Below are 21,469 nucleotides of genomic sequence, written 5' to 3'. Positions count from 1 at the left end.
TCTGGAAGAGAACCCTCTTCACCCTGCCAAGCAGGAGGGTCCCAGACCTTTTCTGTGCAAGACTTGCCTCTTGATGGAGGAATAATACTGATCAATGAACTCTTTTGCCAGTGGGAGCAGCTCTTCCTTTGTCCGGACTTCTTCAGGTCTTCGGACGTGCTGGGAAGGCATCATAATGGATCCCATGCAGACCTGCTCACTGCAGGGGGTCACCTGGAAAAGGGGTGAAGCGGAAGAACGCATGGTCACAACAGCTCTTTGACAGTCCACCACCTTCCAAGGGAATCCATTCCACTGTTGAATAGTTTTTACCCTCAGAAAGTCCTTCTTAATGTTTAGTCAGAATATCCTTTCTTGTAGGGCTGCCATAAGTCCTGGTTTTCCTGGACACGTCCAAGAATTGGTCAGCGAAACAACAACAACAACAACAACAACAACAACAACGATTTATTTATACCCTGCCCATCTGGCTGGGTTTCCCCAGCCACTCTGAGCGGCTTCCAACAGAATATTAAAATACAATAGGCCTTCAGATATTAAAAGCTTCCCTAAACAGGGCTGCCTTCAGATGTCTCCTAAAAGTCTGGTAGTTGTTTTTTCCTTTGACATCTGGTGGGAGGGCGTTCCACAGGTCGGGTGCCACTACCGAGAAGGCCCTCTGCCTGGTTCCCTCTAGCTTCACTTCTCGCAGTGAGGGAACCACCAGAAGGCCCTTGGAGCTGGACTGTTGGTTTCTGCTTCCTTCACTGAGCAGCGAAGTGCTTGTCACAAGACAATGTTTACATTCCACAGTCAAGTGCTGTTGGGTTTTCTCACGGGAAAGGAGACTGGATGTGACGTACACTGGTTTCCTGTTTTTCACTGTTCTTTGCAGTTCAGTCTGATTCTCTCCGTGCTTTAGAGGAGAGAGGATGCCTTTCTCTGCTCCGGCAGAGGGAAGATGTTTTTCTGTAAATTACCAGCTTTGAAGTGTAAATAAAGTAATATAGAGCATGTTGGCACGTACTTTTCATCATTCCGCTGTGCACTGGACACTGCTTATCTCCAACATTTGGTTCCGGGCCCAGAAAAACGCAGTGTTTTGAGAATGGACTCCAGAAGTCGGGCTCCTGGCAAAGGAACAAAGGAGCAAAGAATTGGAGTGCCGGCAAAGGATCGGAATGCAGAGGGCCGGATCGGACGATATCTCTGCGCGTCAAGATGATTTGATGAGGTATGTGCTACTGCTCCGGGCAGCCTGCCAGCTTCTAATTAATGGCTTTATGGCTGGACTTTGAACTTTTATAGCCGGTTTTGCCGTGGCACAGGCAAAAGGCTAGAAGGATAAATTTTTCCTATGCTGGGGGAAATCGAAAGTAAAGCAGCTGCAGCAGTGTCGCAGCATGAATTTAAGACAGCAGAGAGAACTTTCACTTTTGAACTTGCCTTTGGAATGCGGTTTGAAGCAGCTGCAGATAAGCAAAGCAGTTAAGCAGAAAGGCACAGGTTCACAGGCAGAGGCTGTTTTGAATTTACTTTTGGATTGAAGCAGCTGTACACAGACGCAGCATGTATAAAGCAGCCTGATTTAAAGCAGCAGAGATGACGCAGAAGGCTAATGCCAAAGTCATGATGGCTAGCTGCAGAAGGCTGGATGAGGCAAGTGGGGAATTTGATGCCAATCAGCCAAATGCTCAACTCACAGTAGCCAGTGATACTGCCATGATTCAGAATGAAGCAGACCGCCAGGGTGATAGCTGCATGGGCAAGGGGGAGTCTTCACAGACGTCATCCCAGAGTGCAGTGGAACCACCAGATGGAGCCAAAGCTTTGAAGGCAGTGAAATGCTACTCGTGTGGACGTCTAGGCCATATGAAGAGGGAATGCAGATATCCCAGGGCCAAGACAGAGCAGCGCAGCGAAAGCTCATCGCGTGGAAAAGGCCGAGGCAAAGGCAAAGGTCCGGTGTCCAGGACAACGCAGCACAAGGCAATGGTCTCACGCTTCACTCCAAAGGTTGCAGAGGTCCAGAAGACGTCTAGATCTTTCTTCGTTGTTGATTCAGCGGCGACCCACCACATGTGCAACGATAAGCGACTGTTCGTGTCTTTTACACCGCAGGAAGGTGCGATTCACCAGGCGGATGACCACACAATTCCCAGTAAAGGCTACGGAACTGTTGTTCTTCACAGTTTGGACTTATCGATACAGGATGTGCTTTATGTGCCAGATGCCAAGCATAATCTGCTCAGCGTTGGACAGCTGAATGAGCGGAAAATTGACGTTTCCTTTAAGAACAAAAGGTGCATCATCACAAAGAAAAATGATTATGTATTGCATGCTGAATATGTTGATCGTTTGTATGTTTTGTATTTTGATGATGTTGTGCAGGATGACACTTGTTGCATTGCAGGTTCTAACAAAAGTTTGCATGCAGAATGTATTCACGATTTTCATCGAAAATTTGGTCATTTGCATTTTGAGGCAGTATCTAAAATGCCTGCCTTGGTTGAAGGTATGACTATTAAACCCTGCAGGTACCACATGAAGTGCAAGGCATGCGCAGCAAACAAGGTAAAAATGGCTGCGAAAGGTAAGGTGTCTAGTAGGCAAGCTACAGAACCATACCAGGTTGTTCATGCTGATTTGGTTGGACCACTAGCGCCCTCTTTGGGTGGAAACAGGTACTTCATGGTTCTCATTGATGCATTTTCCAGGTATATTTATGTATACAATCTCAAGCAGAAATCAGAGGCTTTTCCAAGGTTCAAGGAATTCTGTGCTTGGTTGAAAATGTGCATGGTAAGAAGGTAAAGACTCTTTTCGCGGGGGAGAATTCACTTCTCAGCAGTTTGAAGCTTTTCTGACTGAGAAAGGAATTCAACATGATTTGTCTAGTCCTCGCTCGCCATGGCAGAATGGACTTGCGGAACGAGCAAATCAGACATTGCTTCAAGGGTTAAAAACCTTGCTGCATGATGCCAATCTTCCAGAGAGTTATTGGGCCGAAGCTCTCTCATGTTTCACTTACAGTTATAATCGCAGGTTATCTTCAGCGATTGGTTGTACCCCCTATGAGAAGATGTTTGGCAAGAAGCCATACATCAAACACATGAAAATTTTTGGTTCTGACATGTGGGTTCACTCACCACAAAACTCCAAGTTAGACAAGCGTGGATTGCATGGTATCTTTCTAGGTTATCAGAAAGGGTCTTACAGAATAATGATGACTGACTCTAAGGAAATTAAGCTCACAAGAAGTGTTGAGTACAATGCCAAGTGGGGGGAGAATGTGGGAATTTTCCAATGTTATCCTGATGACAGTGATGAAACTGAGGATAGTCAAAAGCAACTGCAACAACCCACACCCACTGATGAAGGTTCTGATTCTGAGTCTGAAACTGAATCGGGTGATTCAGAGGATTTCAAGAGTGCGAAAGCCTCTATGCGACCCTCTGAAAGCTCTGATCAAGAATTGGAGGAACCATTGTTCACAATAGGTCACTTTTCTCCTAAGAAGGAAGAGGAGAGTGTTGAAGACTTAAGGCTAATTCGCAGGTCACAGAGAGCAACAAAAGGCAGACCTCCAAAGAGATTTGCTGATGAGTTTGCTAAGATAGCAGTAACAGCTGTTAAAAGCTCCAAGAAGGTGTTTGAACCTTCAAGTTTCCAAGAAATCCAGGATTTGGATTCAAAGAAAGCTGAGCCATGGTTAAATGCCATGAAGGCTGAGCTTGATTCCTTGGAAAGGAACAAGACATGGGACCTTGTTCCAGTAGTTCCAGGAATGAAACTGCTTGGAAGCAAATGGGTCTTCAAAGCGAAGACAGATCAAAATGGCAAGATAGTCAGACACAAAGCCAGATTGGTAGCCAGAGGTTTTGCACAGGTACCAGGTGAAGACTATCACGAGACCTACTCACCCACCGTGAGGTATGAGAGCATTAGGCTTATGCTCAAGCTAGCTGCAGAGGAGAATCTACACATTAGTCACCATGATGTGAATACAGCTTTTCTGTACGGATCTCTAGATGAATCACTTTATATGCTTCCACCTGATGGCGTACAGGTAAAACAGGGATTTGTTTGTGCTCTGAAGAAGTCCCTTTATGGTCTCAAACAAAGTGCACGGTGTTGGCACACAAAACTCACTGAAGTATTGTTTTCTCTAGGTTTTAAGCAAGGGAAAGCTGATCCAAAGAGGAGGGGCAAAAGAAACTGTATTGTTTGTTTTATGTTGATGATCTTTTATTCTTTTGGGAAGATGTCACAATGTACAATAACGCCCTAGCTCAACTGAAAGAGCACTTTGACATAAAAGATCTTGGTGAGGTAAACAACTACCTATCTCTGGAAATAGAGAGAGATCAAGATGGTAACATTCTAATACACCAGTCATGTAAAATTGCTGATGTGTTAAGCAAACTAAACCTGATGGATGCTAACCCTGTAGACACACCGATGACAACAGGTTATCAGGTAGATGACACTGAAGAAGCATTTTCTGATACTACACTGTACAGAAGTGTGCTAGGCAAGCTAAACTTCATTGCCAGATGTTCAAGACCTGACATTGCTGTTAGCTGTAATTTGCTAAGCAGACAAGTCAACAATCCTACTGTTAAGGATTGGAAAGCTCTGAAACGCATAGCGCGGTATTTGAAAGGCACTATGCATTACAGACTGAGATTTAACAATCAGAAGTCTGGTGGTCTTGAGATATTTGCAGATGCAAGTTTTGGAAGTGACACTACAGACAGGAAAAGTACGTCTGGAGTTTGCTATAAGTACAATCAGGGTCTATTTGATTGGTCATGCAAGAAGCAAACAACAGTTAGCTTAAGTACTTGTGAAGCTGAACTGAATGCACTGTCTTATTCACTTAAGGATTGTGAATGGTTGTTACAATTGTGCAAAGACATAAAAATTCCTGTCAAATGTCCAATCCAGGTTTACCAGGACAACAAAGCATGTTTGGCTTTGCTGAATTCTGAAGGTTGTAAGCAAAGCACGAAGCACTTGCAATTGAAGTTGCAACATGCTAGGGAACGTATTCAAAAGGGACTCGTAACGGTGTCCTATATGCCAGGTAATGAAATTCCTGCTGATGTATTGTCCAAGATTGTATCAAGGGATCAACACTGTACCTATGTGCAGAAGTTGGGTTTGTACTGATATTGTACGAACACGCTGCCCAGTGATGTTCACAGAAAGGGGGAGGATGTTGGTTTCTGCTTCCTTCACTGAGCAGCGAAGTGCTTGTCACAAGACAATGTTTACATTCCACAGTCAAGTGCTGTTGGGTTTTCTCACGGGAAAGGAGACTGGATGTGACGTACACTGGTTTCCTGTTTTTCACTGTTCTTTGCAGTTCAGTCTGATTCTCTCCGTGCTTTAGAGGAGAGAGGATGCCTTTCTCTGCTCCGGCAGAGGGAAGATGTTTTTCTGTAAATTACCAGCTTTGAAGTGTAAATAAAGTAATATAGAGCATGTTGGCACGTACTTTTCATCATTCCGCTGTGCACTGGACACTGCTTATCTCCAACATGGACCTCAGTGTCCGGGCTGAACGATGGGGGTGGAGACGTTCCTTCAGGTATACTGGACCGAGGCCGTTTAGGGCTTTAAAGATCAGCACCAACACTTTGAATTGTGCTCGGAAATGTCCTGGGAGCCAATGTAGGTCTTTCAAGACCGGTGTTATGTGGTCTCGGTCCATGGCGTCTGGGTGGATTTTCACTGAACCACCAAAATGTCTGGGGAAACCCGGAGGTATGGCAAGTAGGGTGATTTTTTTTTAAGAAGCTTTAGAAATCCCTTAAAATTCCCAAAACGTTTCTTTTTTGGGGGAGATGTTTCCCCTATAAAACTGAACAACTTTGACCCATAAAAAAATCTCGACACCTTTGTCCGGATTTTTACTTTTTGGAATATGGCAACCCTACTTTCTTGCCAAATACGAATCTGTTGGTTCAGGTCCTCCCCTTTGGAGCAGCAGAAAACAAGCCTGCAGCATCTTTCATGTGACAGCCCTTCATATCTTTGAAGATCTTTGGCTATCTCAGCCACCCACACCTCACACTCAGACTGGTTTTTTCTGAAATACTGATTTGCTGTAGTTATTTGTTTATGCAACACTGTAATAGGTGTGTTTTTTTTTGTCACCTGTTTTTTCAGTGTGTACACATTTTCGTATGTCACAAAAATTCAACAAAAAGTTGGGGGTGGAGCAGAAAAAGAAGTGTTTTTCCTGCTACCTAAATCAAATATTTTTTTCTTTTTTAAAAAAGTTAACTTTTTTAAAAAATCATAATATAAACAGAAACAGCCGTTTTAAATATATATACAGTGGTACCTCGGGTTACAAACACCTCGGGTTACAAACACTTCGGGTTACAGACTCTGCTAACCCAGAAATAGTACCTCAGGTTAAGAACTTTACCTCAGGATGAGAAAAGAAATTACGCACCGGCGATGCAGCGGCAGGGGGAGGCCCCATTAGCTAAAGTGGTACCTCAGGTTAAGAACGGTTTCAGGTTAAGAACGGACATCCGGAATGAATTAAGTTCGTAACCAGAGGTACCAGTGTACATAAGAAAATAAAATTACGCAGTAAAACACCGACTTGCCTAAACCTCCCCCCCCCCCTTAAAGCAGGTGCTGAAAACAGCAAAGGTGCCTGGCCTGATTTCAATGGGCAGGGAGTTCCAAAGTGCAGGCACTTATTTGAACAACATAGGAGGAATCATTAGCAGAAACCCCTCCCCAAACATATTGGGAAATGCCAGCCTCACTTACCATGGTACTCTTCAGGTGCAAAGTGTCGTTGAGCACCGATCCGGTCTCCCAGTTCCGCACTTTAGCAAAGCGTGGGCACTTGGAGGGGCTTCCATTCACCACATTCTTTGTTGGTGACTGCCGGCCCGAGGGCGGGATCTGGGTGGGCATGGGGCAGAGAGCGAAAGAACAAGAACACAGTATTAGGCCACAAACATCCATCCCATTGGAAAGAGGCTCATGTGCAGGATTTTGTCTGTCCTCCAACTCTGTTTCTCAAGCTTAGAACTCAAGTGCCAGAGTTTGGCTTCCTGAGAATACTGCTTTCGTCACTTCAGGTTTCTAGTCCTTAAGATTGCAGCTTCCTCTATGGAATCCCAATTCCCAATATGCCAGTTTCTTCTTTCCTGGCCCAGCTCATAGTTGGTGGTTGGCTCTGAAGGTCTATAACAGGAGTAGGGAAGCTCTCTTTCTCTCTCTGGAAAGTATTTTTATTGAATATTATCCCTATAACCCCAATAACAAAATAGAACTTCATGAGACAAACACATGAAAACCGAACCAGACCAAGGCTGGCAATGGAATATTACATTCACAAGGAGAATTAATATAGCTGGTTATATGGATATTTGCAATGAGATACAAACAGGCAATACGAGAGAGTACAGTCATGAGAAACAAGAGAACAAGAGATGCTGACTTGCAAAATATAAACAAAAAACTGTGACTGAAACCATCAGAGGCACAAGGGAAAACTAGCAGTTTAAACATGTACAAACCTTTTCCGTGTTTCATCTTCACAACAGTCCTGCAAGGTAGGCTACTACCTTAAAAACATTTTTGTAATTGATTTTCCAAAATTTTAACAAATCCATAACAAATTGAGCAAATTAAATACAACTTTTTAAAAACTTTTTTTAAAAAAAGACTTCAGGGGTAAGGGAAGCTTTCTCAACCAAAGGGCTGTGGCCCCTTCTGGGCAGACTTCTGGGGCCACATGCAAATAGTGGGCGGGGCCAGAGGCAAAAGTGGGCAGAGCAACAAATGTAAATTTTACCTTACATACAGCAGCAAGAGGCATTTTCAGAGTTCAAGGATGCTTCCCAGCCTGACTAAAGCACTCAGGGAGATTTAGGGGTCTGTTTGTCCTGGGAAGGGATGCAGGTGGCGCTGTGGGTAAAAGCCTCAGCGCCTAGGGCTTGCCGATCGAAAGGTCGGTGGTTCGAATCCCCATGGCGGGGTGCGCTCCCGCTGCTCTGTCCCAGCACCTGCCAACCTAGCAGTTCGAAAGCACCTCCGGGTGCAAGTAGATAAATAGGGACCGCTTACTGGCGGGAAGGTAAACGGCATTTCCGTGTGCTGCGCTGGCTCGCCAGATGCAGCTTTGTCACGCTGGCCACGTGACCCGGAAGTGTCTGCGGACAGCGCTGGCCCCCGGCCTCTTGAGTGAGATGGGCGCACCAACCCCAGAGTCTGTCAAGACTGGCCCGTACGGGCAGGGGTACCTTTATCTTTACCTTTACCTTGTCCTGGGAAGGGCTAGACAGAGAGATTTGGAGGGCCACATTTGGCCCTCAGGGTTTCCCTTCCCCTGGTCTACAAACATACACAGGCCTAGGACCACTCTCAAATTCTGAAATTTGGGATTAGAAGCCATGCAGGTTGTTCATTTCATTTTGTTACAGCAGCAAGCCTTCTAGTCCTCAGTGAGGCAACCTGGAAGGAACTATCCTCAGGGTAAGGAAGCCGAAAGCTTTTGTAATCTCTGCTTCATTTAAAGAAAGAATGATGAGAGTTTGAAAAAAATCCTGGAGGGAGGCTTATTTTCTTCTCCACAAAGCTGAACATTTGTGGTCGGCCAACCCTAGGAGTGGAGAATGGAGACCTTGGATCTGGGAGCCAGAGGAGTTCTGTGGAACGACATGGTTAAAGGAGGATGGAAAAGAAACAGCCTGCGTATCCAGGCAGAGGAGGAGCTTAATAGCGGCTTAAGGGGAGGGAAGGATTTTAGCAGCCCTCAACGTGGAGAGAAACTAAGCCTGCAACAGAGAGTTTTATAGAGCTTAGCAGCGAGAAATCCCAGCCACTGAAAGACAAGGCATGAGAAATTCAGTCTTGCTCAGCTGACATTGCCTAGAACACTAAGGGGCTTTCCATACGGTTCTATACTTTCCCATACAGCACAACCTCTCTCTCTCTCTGGACCCAACTTTATTATGCATTTACGATGATTTGCACTCACTATTGTATTGAGGGAGTTATACCTGATATTGTAACATTTCTGCCTGCAAAGGTTTGGGGGCAGACGTACCGCTTCACTTCCAACCTGTGCAAGTCCTGAAAACTTCCTGTGAAAATCCCATAGCTTTTCATACTACAAATGCTGGGTTTTGGAGTCGTGCTTTCGTTTGACCATACAGGCCTCTCTAAAATGCCCTTGGAACTCTTCGCAGGCCACTCCCCTTCTCTCTAAACCACACCCTCACCAGCCTAGCTTCACACCTTCCTCGGGTGTTTCTGGCCAGGCTGCCTTGTGTCCTTCAACTCTGATAACGCCTTTAGTTTTCCTGGATGGAGGAGAGATATGGGTGTTTGAGAGCGTGTGTAGAAATTAGCCTACTCTACAAGGGTGCAGGGACGTGGGTGGCGCTGTGGGTTAAACCACAGAGCCTAGGACTTGCTGATCAGAAGGTCAGCGGTTCGAATCCCCGTGACGGGGTGAGCTCCCGTTGCTCGGTCCCTGCTCCTGCCAACCTAGCAGTTTGAAAGCACGTCAAAGTGCAAGTAGATAAATAGATACCGCTCCGGCGGGAAGTTAAATGGCGTTTCCATGCGCTGCTCTGGTTCGCCAGAAGCAGCTTAGTCATGCTGGCCACATGACCCCAGAGTTGTCCGTGACTGGTCCTAATGGTTAGGGGTCCCTTTACCTTTACCTTACAAGGGTGCACCCATTACATCCTTTGCCCTGCTCACTTTTGCCCATGGCCCTGCCTGCCACTGGGACGTGGCAAGTAAAAAGACGACGTTAAAAGGAAGAATTCAAAAGAAGAAGGTGTAGATGACAGAGCTAAACATTCCCCAAGTCAAAATATTTTTTTAACCACCTAGGTCTGCTGCACCAAAGAGCCTTGCCACACTGCAAATAATTCGCAGATTTATTATGGCATACAAATCAACATATTTCTTCAAATGCTGAGATGCCATGAAGCAGGACAGCCCAGGGTGCATCTCCCAACTTTTTTTTTTAAAAAAATAAACTTTAAAAATAGTTACAGAGTGCCCTGAAAATATCTGCAGTTAGGAAACAGGATCAGGAAAGCGGAATGCAGTTAAGGTTTTGAAGCTTCCCCCTGCCACTGTCCTGGGAAAATTGACGCTGTTGGGAGAAGCGGTTCTGTCCTGAGGATTTTGAAGTCGGGAAGCTTAACTTGAATTCTAAACCTGCTGCCAGAATGCTGTTCCAGCTCTGGCCGCAGGGGATACTACTGCTGCTGCTGCTGCGCTTTGTGCTTACGTGGTAACAATAGAAGCTAATCCATCATGATCCTGCATACAATAAGGACACTAAGTTGGCAGGGAAAGCCCAGAAACAGCCCACAAAAGGAAACAAGGGCAGAGCTGAGGCAGGGGGGTGGGAGGAGACCACACAAAGCTTTTCCACGCCATCCATCAAACACTGTTTGCGCAACACGCAATTGTCAGGAAGGAGGAAACACCAGCCAGCCTTGGCTTGGGAAGCAGCTGAGGTTCTTTTGCAAAAGGAACCTAGGAAGCTGCCTTAGACCATCTAGCCCAATGGTGTCTACACTGACTGGCAGCATCTCTCTAGGATTTTAGACAGGGTGTCTCTCCTGGCCCTACCTGGGAATGCCAAGGAATTCACTCTCTCTGTGGTAGCTTATTTTAAAGTTTTAAGTGTCTATACGCTTATCACATTTATAAATTTTAAATTTATTGTTGTACAATGTTTTAAATGTTTGTTTTCCTTCTGGGATTGTACCCCCAAGTGTGTTTTATAAGCTGGTCTCCAGCCGTAATAAATTATCTATCTATCTATCTATCTATCTATCTATCTAATCTATCATCTATCACTAGGGAGGGGAGAATCTATAAAATGTGACTTCTCTCAGCTTCTTGTTGCCCCAGTCCTTAGTTCTCCACATTTCTAAAACTATTATTATTATTATTATTCCATCGTTCAGCCCGGATACTGAGGGCCCTCTGGCGGTTCCCTCACTGCAAAAGGGGGAACAAGGCAGAGGGCTTTCTCAGTAGTGGTGCCCTCCCCGCGGAACACCCTCCCATCAGGTGTCAAGGAAATAAACTATCTGAATTTTAGAAGACATCTGAAGGCAGCTCCATATAGGGAAGTTTTAAATGTTTGATGTTTTATTATGCTTTTATATCTGCTGGAAGGGACGCGGGTGGCGCTGTGGGTTAAACCAGAGAGCCTAGGACTTGCCGATCAAAAGATCGGCGGTTCAAATCCCCGCGATGGGGGGGGGGGGAGCTCCCGTTGCTTGGTCCCTGCTCCTGCCAACCTAGCAGTTCGAAAGCACGTCAAAGTGCAAGTAAATAAATAGGTACCGCTCCGGCGGGAAGGTAAACGGCATTTCTGTGCGCTGCTCTGGTTCGCCAGAAGCGGCTTAGTCATGCTGGCCACATGACCCGGAAGCTGTACGCCGGCTCCCTTGGCCAATAAAGCAAGTTGAGCGCCGCAACCCCAGAGTCGTCCATGACTGGACCTAATGGTCAGGGGTCCCTTTACCTTTACCTTTACCTTTACCTATCTGCTGGAAGCCGCCCAAAGTGGCTGAGTCAACCCAGTCAGATGGGCGGGTTACATCTCCCCAACCTCTCCTCTCTTTGCATCTTATCCACTCCCTCGCCTACCCATTTCACAGCAGGCCTAAATCTCCCCTCACCTCATAGCCCATCAAACCAGCAAGCAGGGTTGGGAAGTGCTTCAGAGAGCACTTTGCAAACTGAAGCACCTCCTAGCACCTAACTACCCACCTGGACCACTGGCCACCTGCCGGCTTGCTCACCGGCCTGCTTATCTGTCACCACATCTGGAGTTGCCCCCTACTGGCAGCCACACAAACTTCGGCATGACGACAGCCTTACAGTTACAGTGTATCGCCCACCCAAGAGATGTCTGCAAGAAGCCTCCCTTGGAAACGGCGTCCTGCTTCTTTAAGAGCTCTGTTCCTAAGCAGGAACTCACGACAGGGAAGGGCCTGGGAAACTCATTCTCAAGCCTATAGGAAGAACAGGAGGCCACCTTGAGGGGACAGGCAGGGTCAAACAAAGTCCTGCTTCTCCCCCCTTCCACCTCCGCCTGCTCTCCTTGCAGCTCAAATTCCTCCTGACACGAAATAAGAAGCTTTGTACTGGCGGGTGTGACAACTGGAATGTGGTAGCATTGCTCAGATCACGGCAAGCGTTTATTAGGAGAGTCCTGCTGGATCAGATCAAAGGTTTGCCTGCTTCAGGGACTGGGAACCTCTGAGTCTCCAGATGCTGTCGTAAGCGACGACAAGGGAAAATTTGATTTGGTTTGTATTTTAATGGGAAATTAACTAATTTGCAATCTGCAAACTGAAACACTGTTGTCCTTCGAAAGCTGCACTTTGCCGAATTTTGCAATGCAGTTCTCCAACCAAACATGGTGTACAAAAATGCATTTGTTAGGGAGAAATCTGCATAAACCTGCACACATTAATGAGAACATCACACATACGCACACATTATGTTGGAGAAAACTGCTTGCAAATTAGTCAAAGCTGCCCACAAAATGTGTTTACTAGCAGAAAAATGCACTGCAATGCAGATTGATTGGGATGAGGTGTTTTGTTTTTTAAATGCAAATTGCTGAAGAAATGTGGAGGACTGAATTTAAGATTGGAAAAACTGAGAAACTTAACTCCCGTCTGCACTATACATTTAATGCAGTATCGTACCACTTTAAACAGTCAAGGCTTTTAAGGAGCTTTTAAGCATGATGGGCGCTTCTTGGAATTTCTGAGAAATGTTTTAGAGGTCAAGTTCCTAGCCCTGTTGGAGCCTACTTTGGCCATGTCATGGCAAAAAGTGGCCAAAAATCTGAAGGCAAGGAAAAAGAACCCTTGGTGGGTTGTCATGGAATCCTTAAGATATTTCATTCTTTGACTTAATAAACAACAAAATAAAACCATTATTTTTGGTCCTATCAATGGCCCAATATATTTTGCTGCCTGAGGCAAAATGGCGCGCACACCCCTATTCAGCAAGTAGCAAATCCTGCCAATGAAGTGCTGCACTGCCACTGAGGGAGATCAGCAGGGTGGTTATAAAGGTGGAGGGCAAGCTCTCTTTCCCAACAGAAGAGTATGGTCAGGACACTCAGGAGGAAGAGCTGAAGGACACCAGCACCTTCCAGGATATGTCACCCGAGGCAATCACCTCACTTTGCCTAATGGTAGGGCTAGGGAACCCGACAAGGGTGTTAGCTGCCAATGAACCTCATGTCTCAAAGGCTATGCTTCTACTTTGGCCCTGTGTGAGAAGAGACGAGGCCCACGTCCGCCCTCGTTGCCCTCCTTTTCAGCACCTACCGGGTCCTTGTCCGAAGAGGGCTTGCTTGCGACAGAGGCTGAGTCAGTCTTCTCCCACAAGTCGTTGAAGACTCGGTCATTCTCCATTCCTGATGGCAAAGCCTTTGGCGACTTCCGGTCTGCTTCCCGGAAACTGGAAGAGGGGAGGCCAAAGAGACAACCCCCTCGACAGGTCAGCAGTGGAGGGAACAAATACCTGGCCTGCATTCTTTTACTTTTTACAGGTGTATCCTGCAATATGTGACTGATGCAACATTGGGGGGTTTCTACCAGGCTATCCACACATCATTCCAATTTATTAGTGTCCCAGTTTTCCAGGGACAGTCCCGGAATTACAGAAGCTACCCCGTTTTCTGATTTGATCCGGGAATGTCCTGGTCTTCCTTTTTTCCTTCCCTTCTCATCTCAGAGAACAATCAAAAGTGGTGGAGAGATCAGAACACCTCCCCCCTCCTTCTTGGAAACAGGAGCCTTTGCATTCTCTCTCTCTATCTTTCTCTCTCTCTGTGTGTGTGTGCATAGATGCAAAAATTGAGTCCTGTTTATACTGAAAATAAAATACCTGCACAGAATGAAGGAAATGTGTCTGTGATCTTCAGATGTAGAGTGCTACACACATTTAATGACGAGGAAGAGGAAGAGGAGGAGGAGAAGGAGAAGAAGAAGACCTTTCCTGGATCAACCGCTGATGGCAAATGGGGAGGCATAGCTACCCTGCTTGGATCTACTTACAGCCACATTAAAATCTGCCCAGCTGTGCATCTGCATCTCACACTTGCAAAACAACAGAGAGCTGCTGTCTTTGCAAGTCCATACATGCACACCACTATAGATCTTGCTTTCCCCTGTCTTCCCCAGAATTTCGACTTGCGCCACATTGTTCCCTTTGCCAGCTCTGCCATGCCATGTTCCCAGCATTTTTTCATTGATCTGCCCATGCAAATGCGGGCAGATACTTGACTCTGTGAGATACAGGCCAGAGCGAGCGAGAGGGAGGGTACAAAGGGGTCTCCATCCCCTGCCTCATTTTTCTTCTGCAAGCTAAAACTATCTCTTTCTTCCCAATCCCAATAGGGCATATCACAGTGGCTGGCTGAGACGTTATTATTATTATTAGCTTTGATATAGTAATCACCTTTCTTCCCCCTCCCCAATATTTTGTATTGAATTTTAACAACAACAAACAAGTTGGGGGGGGGAGAGAAATGAAATAACACTTTTTTTTTTTTTAAAGGGTAAGTTGTCACAATTGCCAGTAAAGAATATAGGATATTTACTAAGTCAGAAATAAAACACACAGAGAGGGAAAACCACGGTCTATAATTACAAAGTTGTCCCATGGTCTGAATTAAAACAGTTACAATTTTGTATTTCAAAGAAGAAGATGAAAAATAGCCTTGGGTTGTATTAAGTCTAGACACTTGCATTGGCCTGTGGGACCAGATGCTCCTAAACCTATTTTTGTTGTTGCTGGCGTACGCCTTTCTCAAGAGACAATGGAGTGCTCCCCTGGGGATGAAGTCAAACGGCTAAGTTAGCAGCTTCAAAGTGACCTCTCCGGGGAGGAAGCCACGGCAGTGTGTATGGAGGTCCTGGGCTGCGCAGATGACAGGACCCCAGTTCTTGGTCTTGCAAAGGAGAGCAGAGCAAGATGTTTGGCACCAGCTTGGCCGCAGGAGTTGCTGGAAGGAGGCGTACAAGGCACCATCCAACCACCTTAGAGATTCCACTCCAGATTTGTGTAGGGTTCACACCTTAGCCTTTTCTTCTCCTGAAGATACCCCGCAAGGCAGTGAAGGTTTAGGATCAGAGTTTTCCTTCTCCTAGATCAGCTACTTTCCCAGGTTGATGAGCCCCATCTGCCCCTCAGTTCCCTCTACACTAGACACCAGCTGCAACATAAAGAAGAGGCTCACTGACGGCAGCGACAACACCACCAAGCAACCATGCAGGGCTGCAAAGTATGCAAGTTGCAATGCATACACAAAGCTCTCTGCATGCATGTGTGCATACGCTGCTGGGCAAACGTTGGCTGCCCCTTCTGCCCTCAGTCAATCTCATGCCGTCCAACTTTTCCAGACCCAAAATGGGAATGTGTGACTTCCAGAATGCACTCCCAGGCGAGTTATATGACCCGTGTGGCCCTTTTTCAACCCGAAAAGACACTTTCCCCAGGAAAATCTTGTACGGTGACCCCAAAAAGAGCACATTTTTGGGTGCTGTGAAAGATCACGACCCCCCCAAAAGCTTTTTTTTGGAGGCAAGAGCACGGCATGTGAGAGAGCAAGGCCGTGACGCCCCAAACGGTTGCCGCGATCTGGCTTGGAAAAAATGGGCTGTCCCTTTTTTCAGGGGTACTTGGGAGCTGTGCAGCCCCCACTGGCAAGCCTTTGGGCTGCCCCATTTTGCCAGGGATGCAATACCAGCAGGATGTAGAAGAAGAAGAAGAGTTTGGATTTGATATCCCGCTTTATCACTACCCAAAGGAGTCTCAAAGCGGCTAACATTCTCCTTTCCCCTCCTCCCCCACAACAAACACTCTGTGAGGTGAGTGAGGCTGAGAGACTTCCGAGAAGTGTGACTAACCCAAGGTCACCCAGCAGCTGCAGGTGGAGGAGCAGGGAAGCGAACCCGGTTCACCAGATTACGAGTCCACTGCTCTTAACCACTACACCACGCTGGCTCTCTATTAGCCAATAGAGGCTGATCCACTAGACCAATGGGGAGAACTGCCCCACCAACCTCAGCCAGTTCCCGCCTGCCTGCCTCCATACTCACAACCTCTCATGGGATGGTTTGGCAGCCAGCTCCTTCCTCCTTAGACTCAGTGCTGCCTTGTAGAATTCAGCAGGGAGGATGGAGACACAACTAGAATCCGTTGGCTCCGCCAGCGGCGTAGCTAGCCACTTGGGTGCCTGGTGTGGGGGGGTGTCCTGCAGCCGGGGGTGGGGCGAGCTGCCCATGAGGGCGGGGCAAGCCTCTGATGCTTGAAGCCCCGCCTCCACCTCCCCCTTAGCTGTAGGGTGGCTGAGGGAGTGGCAGTAAGCAGACACAAGACCCACACTGCCATTTTAGGAAGCACTGAACCTGCAGGCACCGAAGCCACCATGTCACTCCTAAAAAGTTTTTTGAGCTCAAGTTTTTTAAAAAAGCAACCTCAATTTTGTCACCCCCCTCAGTGATAACACCCAGGGCAGACTGCACCCCCCGCACCCCCTTCCTCCGCCACTGGGCTCCACCCATCTGTGGCTCTGACTCCACCTACTCTTGGCCTTCCTGCCTTCCACCCTACCCGTTCCAACAGGTGCTGGCCACAGCTGGCAAGTCTTCCTGGTTTCCGTGACCGAAGCCCACCTGGTTTTAGACGTGCAGAATGTCAGGTCGCGCAAGGCGGTCCACCGAGGTCTTTGCTTCCCACCTAGCTTTCCCCAAGGCTCCGAAACGTTAAAACCAAGAAACAAATCTGGGAGGGTTTGGGGGCACCAGGTGACGGATCAGGAAAAGGACTTGGCCCAATGGCAAGCAACTCTGACGAATCCCTGTGTGCTGGCTGGAAGTAAAAAACAATGGATATTTCGAAATGAAAACAAACACTGATTCTATTTAAAAAAACACACCAGGAAATGGAAGTTCTTAAAATAATCATTATTCAGGGATGGGGTGGAGCAGACAATCCATGCACAGAGTAGCAGATCTGGACAGCTCTGCTAAGAAGGCACCGAAGAGTGTTCACTCCCCTGGAGAGTTGGCTGCAAAGTCCTTCCATTGCAGAGAAAGAATCTTCGTTGCACATTGCAAGGGGAGAACTTCTACTTGGTGACAGAGCATCAGCCTTACATGTAGATGTCCCTGGTTTAATCGCTGGTGACTCCTTGCCTGAAACCCTGGAGAGCTGTTGCCGGTCAGTGCAGGCAGTGCTGGCCCAGCTGGAGCAATGGTTGCATAGTTCAAGGCAGATGCCTAGGTTGCTCCGAATATGAGATTCTGTCCGTTGCCAGCACAAAGGCTGGGATGGAGAATTCAGCACGAAGGATAAAGAGCCAGAAAAAATGGAGGAGGAATTTTGAAGTTGCCCATCAGGCAGCCAGCCCTATACCTCCGGTAACAGTCGTACCCTCTATGATGAAAAGACCCAGTCGGTAGAGGATGAGACTTAATATCAGGGCCACGGGTTAAAGCCCCACCTTGGGCAAAAGATTCCTGCATTGCAGGGGGATTGGGCTAGATTGCCCTCGTGAGAAAGTGTGAGGAGGAGAAGGAGGAACTTGCAAACAGGATAGAATCAAATAATTGTAGAATTGGAAAGGACTCTGGTCTTAGTCTAAATTTCAAAGGATAGAAAGAAGTCAGCACAGAGGTTGAAAGACCAAGGATAGTCTGGGAATCTGCAGGCCCCTTAAGCCCCATGCAAACCCCTTTCTGCAAGCTGAGTTACACCCAAACTTCCAGCAGTTACCGTATTTTCTGCTCTATAAGATGCACCAGACCACAAGATGCACCTAGTTTTTGGAGGAGGAAAACAAGAAAAAAAATATTCTGAATCTCAGAAGCCAGAACAGCAAGAGGGATCGCTGCGCAGTGAAAGCAGCAATCCCTCTTGCTGTTCTGGCTTCTGGGATAGCTGCGCAGCCTGCATTCGCTCCATAAGATGCACACACATTTCCCCTTACTTTTTAGGAGGGAAAAAGTGAGTCTTATAGAGCAAAAAATACGGTATTGTCTGTGCTAAACAGGAAATCTAGGGAAGCTGGCTTAACGTGGTAACCTTCAAAATGGACGGTTTTTTTAAAAAAAATTCCACTGCCGTACTTGCAACTGTTCGTTTCTTCTCCCAGGATCAAAACAACTTCCGTCTTCAAAGAATTTACTTCTGACCCACGTCAAATGACTTTCACAGCAGGGGGCTGTTGCTAGTTCATTATATCCGTATATTCGGGGGGTGGGGGTGGCGGGAACAACAAAAGCAAAAAAAACCAACAAACCCACATATAGGAAATTGCCAACAGCCTTATTGGCACAAAGCCCTGGTGTGTTTCGACCGGGTCTTTTCATTGTCTATTTTTGAGGCTATATGCCATTGGCCTGAACAGGCTGTTTGAATGCATAAAGATTTCTCACAGCCAAGCTGTTGTACGTTTGTACAATAGCCACTTTTGCAAGAAAAAGAAAAGGGGGCAAAGGTTTATTTGTTTGGATTTTAATCCAAGGAGGCTTGGAGACCAAACAGAAAGTTGCCCCACTATTCTTTCTCAGTTTCAGTTGCACGACCAGAATAATAATATGGAGCAATCTTAAGAGGGTTGAGGTAAGGTAAGACTGTTTAGTCCTCCCTTTCACAACTGCCTTGCAGGGTAGGCCAGTCACACCTCAAGACTATCTGGATGGGAGATTCCTTGGAATCTCAGTTATAGGATGGAAATGTATATTTGGGTGCAATTAGACTGAAGACCTGACACATTGTTTGCTGCTCTGTCCTTTATATTGGGAGCCCAGACGGGGGGGAAATTGTCACCCATTCTTCAACTGCATCCGGATCAATTGCCTCAGGAAGGGACAATTGAACTTCAAGCTGATAAATAGCTGTACTTCATGCAATTGCTACCTAAATTTGCAGTGGCAGCCAATAAACTTGGTTCTAATCATAAAAGAAATTGTAATGGATTATAAATACATTACCCCGGACAATGATATACATGGTTGCTAACGGTTGCTTTGTGATTTCAATTCAAGTTTATTTTTATTTTTATTAATTCATGTAGAGTGGTACCTCAGGTTACAGACGCTTCAGGTTACAGACGCTTCAGGTTACAGACTCCGCTATCCCAGAAATAGTACCTTGGGTTAAGAACTTTGCTTCAGGATGAGAACAGAAATTGTGTGGCGTCAGCACAGCGGGAGGCCCCATTAGCTAAAGCGGTACCTCAGGTTAAGAACAGTTTCAGGTTAAGAACGGACCTCCAGAATGAATTAAGTTCTTAACCCGAGGTACCACTGTATTGCGTTGGAAATTCTATATATTGTCAAAGGCTGTGGCTAAGTGCAATAACGGAGACCGTGCAACATTCAGAGAAGTACATCAACAGAAGTCTAGTGCCCAGATGAAGGGAAGTAACAGTACTGCTCTGTTCTGCCCTCCTGAGACCCCACCTGGAGTTCTGTGTCCAGTTCTGGGCATCTTACTTTAAAAAGGGTATCGACAAGCTGAAAGGTGTTCAGAGGAAGGCGACCAAGATGACCAAAGATCTGGAAACCAAACCTGCCGAGCAACGGTTAAGGGAGTTGGATATGTTTTGCCTGGAGAAGACTGAGAGGTGATAGGATAGCCATCTTCAAATATTTGAAGGAAGGGCTGTTACATGGAAGGCAGAGAGCATGCTTGCTTTCTGCTGCTCCAGACGGGAGGACTCAAACCAGTGGATTCAGACAGGAGGACTCAAACCAGTGGATTCAAAGGACAAGAAAGGGCTAAACATTAGGAAGGACTTTCTGAGGGTAAGAGGCATTCAACAGGGAAACAGCTGCGGGACTCTCCTTTGTTGGAGTGTTTTAAACAATGGGGTGATGTCCATTTCAGGGTTAAATTTATCTGTGATTTCTGCATTGCAAGGGGTTGGCCTAGGTGAACCTGGGGAGTCCCTTCCAACGCTACAATTCCATCAGTTACAAAGCATGCCTGCGCTTTGGTTCTCCTGTTGTTTTGCAAAGTGTGGATGATGAAGAAGAAGAGTTTGGATTTGATATCCCGCTTTATCACTACCCTAAAGAGTCTCAAAGCGGCTAACATTCTCCTTCCTCCTCCACAACAAACACTCTGTGAGGTGAGTGGGGCTGAGAGACTTCAAAGAAATGTAACTGGCCCAAGGTCACCCAGCAGCTGCATGTGGAGGAGCGGGGAAGAGAACCCGGTTCCCCAGATTATGAGACTACCACTCTTAACTACTACACCACACTGGCTTGCTTTCAAAAACCCAGATTGAATAGAGTTGCTCCCGGTCCCAACCTCTCGTTTCAGCTACTGTTGACTCCCTATGCTCCTGTGTTCTCTTGCTGTTACCACCACAGGGTGAAAAGGCCTGGGCCCAGTATACCTGAAGGAGCGTTTCCACTCTCACCATTCAGGCCAGACACTGAGGTCCAGCTCTGAGGACCTTCTGGCAGTTCCCTCACTGAGAGAAGTGAGGTTACAGGGAACCAGGAGGGCCTTCTCGGTAGTGGCGCCCGCCCTGTGGAATGCCCTCCCATCAGATGTCAAGGAAATAAACAACTGTCTGACTTTTAGAAGACATCTGAAGGCAGCCCTCTATTGGGGAATTTTTAATCTCTAATGTTATACAATTTTTTAATGAGCTGTAAGCCTCCAAAAGTGGCTGGGGAAACCCAGCCAGGTGGACGGAGTATAAAAGAATTCTTCTTCTTCTTCTTCTTCTTCTTCTTCTTCTTCTTCTTCTTCTTCAGTCAACTTAACTTTGGCAAATGTACTTTAATGATGGGTGGGGTTCTGCTCGCTCGCTCGCTCGCTCTCTCCCTCCCTCGCTCCCTCCCTTTATCTGATCAAAGCCATTCCATCGAAATATAAACACCAAGCTGGGAAAGGAGACACATTTCCTTCCTTACCAAGGTAGAAGACAATCCACTCAGCTAGAAGTATAATCTCTGACTGGACTGAAACCCTTGTTCTGAAACACACCTGGGGTGTGCTTCCTGCCACCCACTGCCCTGCTTGGGGCCTAGAAAATATCTGCAAGGAACACAAAAGCATTCTGACAGTGCTCCATAAACAGGAATATTGCTGCAATGGGAACTTTAGAGCAGGTTTGCATAACATTTCCAAGTAAGCAACTGCAATTGTCCTCAGCCCTGTAAACCAGGCATGGGAAATCATATGTGGCAGCTAGACTGGTGACTGGGAGTGGCCACTGAGACCATATAACACTGGTCTTGAAAGATCTACATTGGCTCCCAGTACGTTTCCGAGCACAATTCAAAGTGTTGGTGCTGACCTTTAAAGCCCTAAATGGCCTCAGCTCTGTATACCTGAAGGAGCGTCTCCACCCCCATCGTTCTGCCCGGACACTGAGGTCCAGCGCCGAGGGCCTTCTGGCGGTTCCCTCACTGCA

The 21,469-nt window shown here is 46.7% G+C and overlaps 1 protein-coding gene across 6 annotated transcripts in view; it reads right to left on the bottom strand.

The window, feature by feature from the left end:
* The window catches only part of NOS1 (nitric oxide synthase 1), a gene marked incomplete at its 3' end in the record, with an annotated part of 181,260 nt that overhangs the window by 41,841 nt on the left and 117,950 nt on the right, over window positions 1-21,469 (bottom strand). For 4 of the 6 annotated variants that reach the window (XM_083716851.1, XM_083716852.1, XM_083716850.1 and 1 more), the window contains exons 3-5: window positions 13,353-13,485; window positions 6,778-6,915; window positions 68-213 (exon numbers count right to left, since the gene is read on the bottom strand). In XM_083716851.1, coding sequence (XP_083572977.1) covers window positions 68-213; window positions 6,778-6,915; window positions 13,353-13,485 — 417 coding nt within the window. Of the gene's footprint in view, window positions 1-67; window positions 214-6,777; window positions 6,916-13,352; window positions 13,486-13,914; window positions 14,002-16,706; window positions 16,730-21,469 lie in introns of those variants that run through there. The other 2 variants (XM_083716855.1, XM_083716854.1) reach the window with 2 other exon arrangements.

Source organism: Podarcis gaigeae, assembly GCF_964106915.1.
Source record: "Podarcis gaigeae genome assembly, chromosome: 16".
In the NCBI taxonomy this organism is placed as follows: domain Eukaryota; kingdom Metazoa; phylum Chordata; class Lepidosauria; order Squamata; family Lacertidae; genus Podarcis; species Podarcis gaigeae.
Note: the sequence above shows the minus strand (reverse complement) of the source record. Positions and strands in the feature narration are given on the sequence as shown.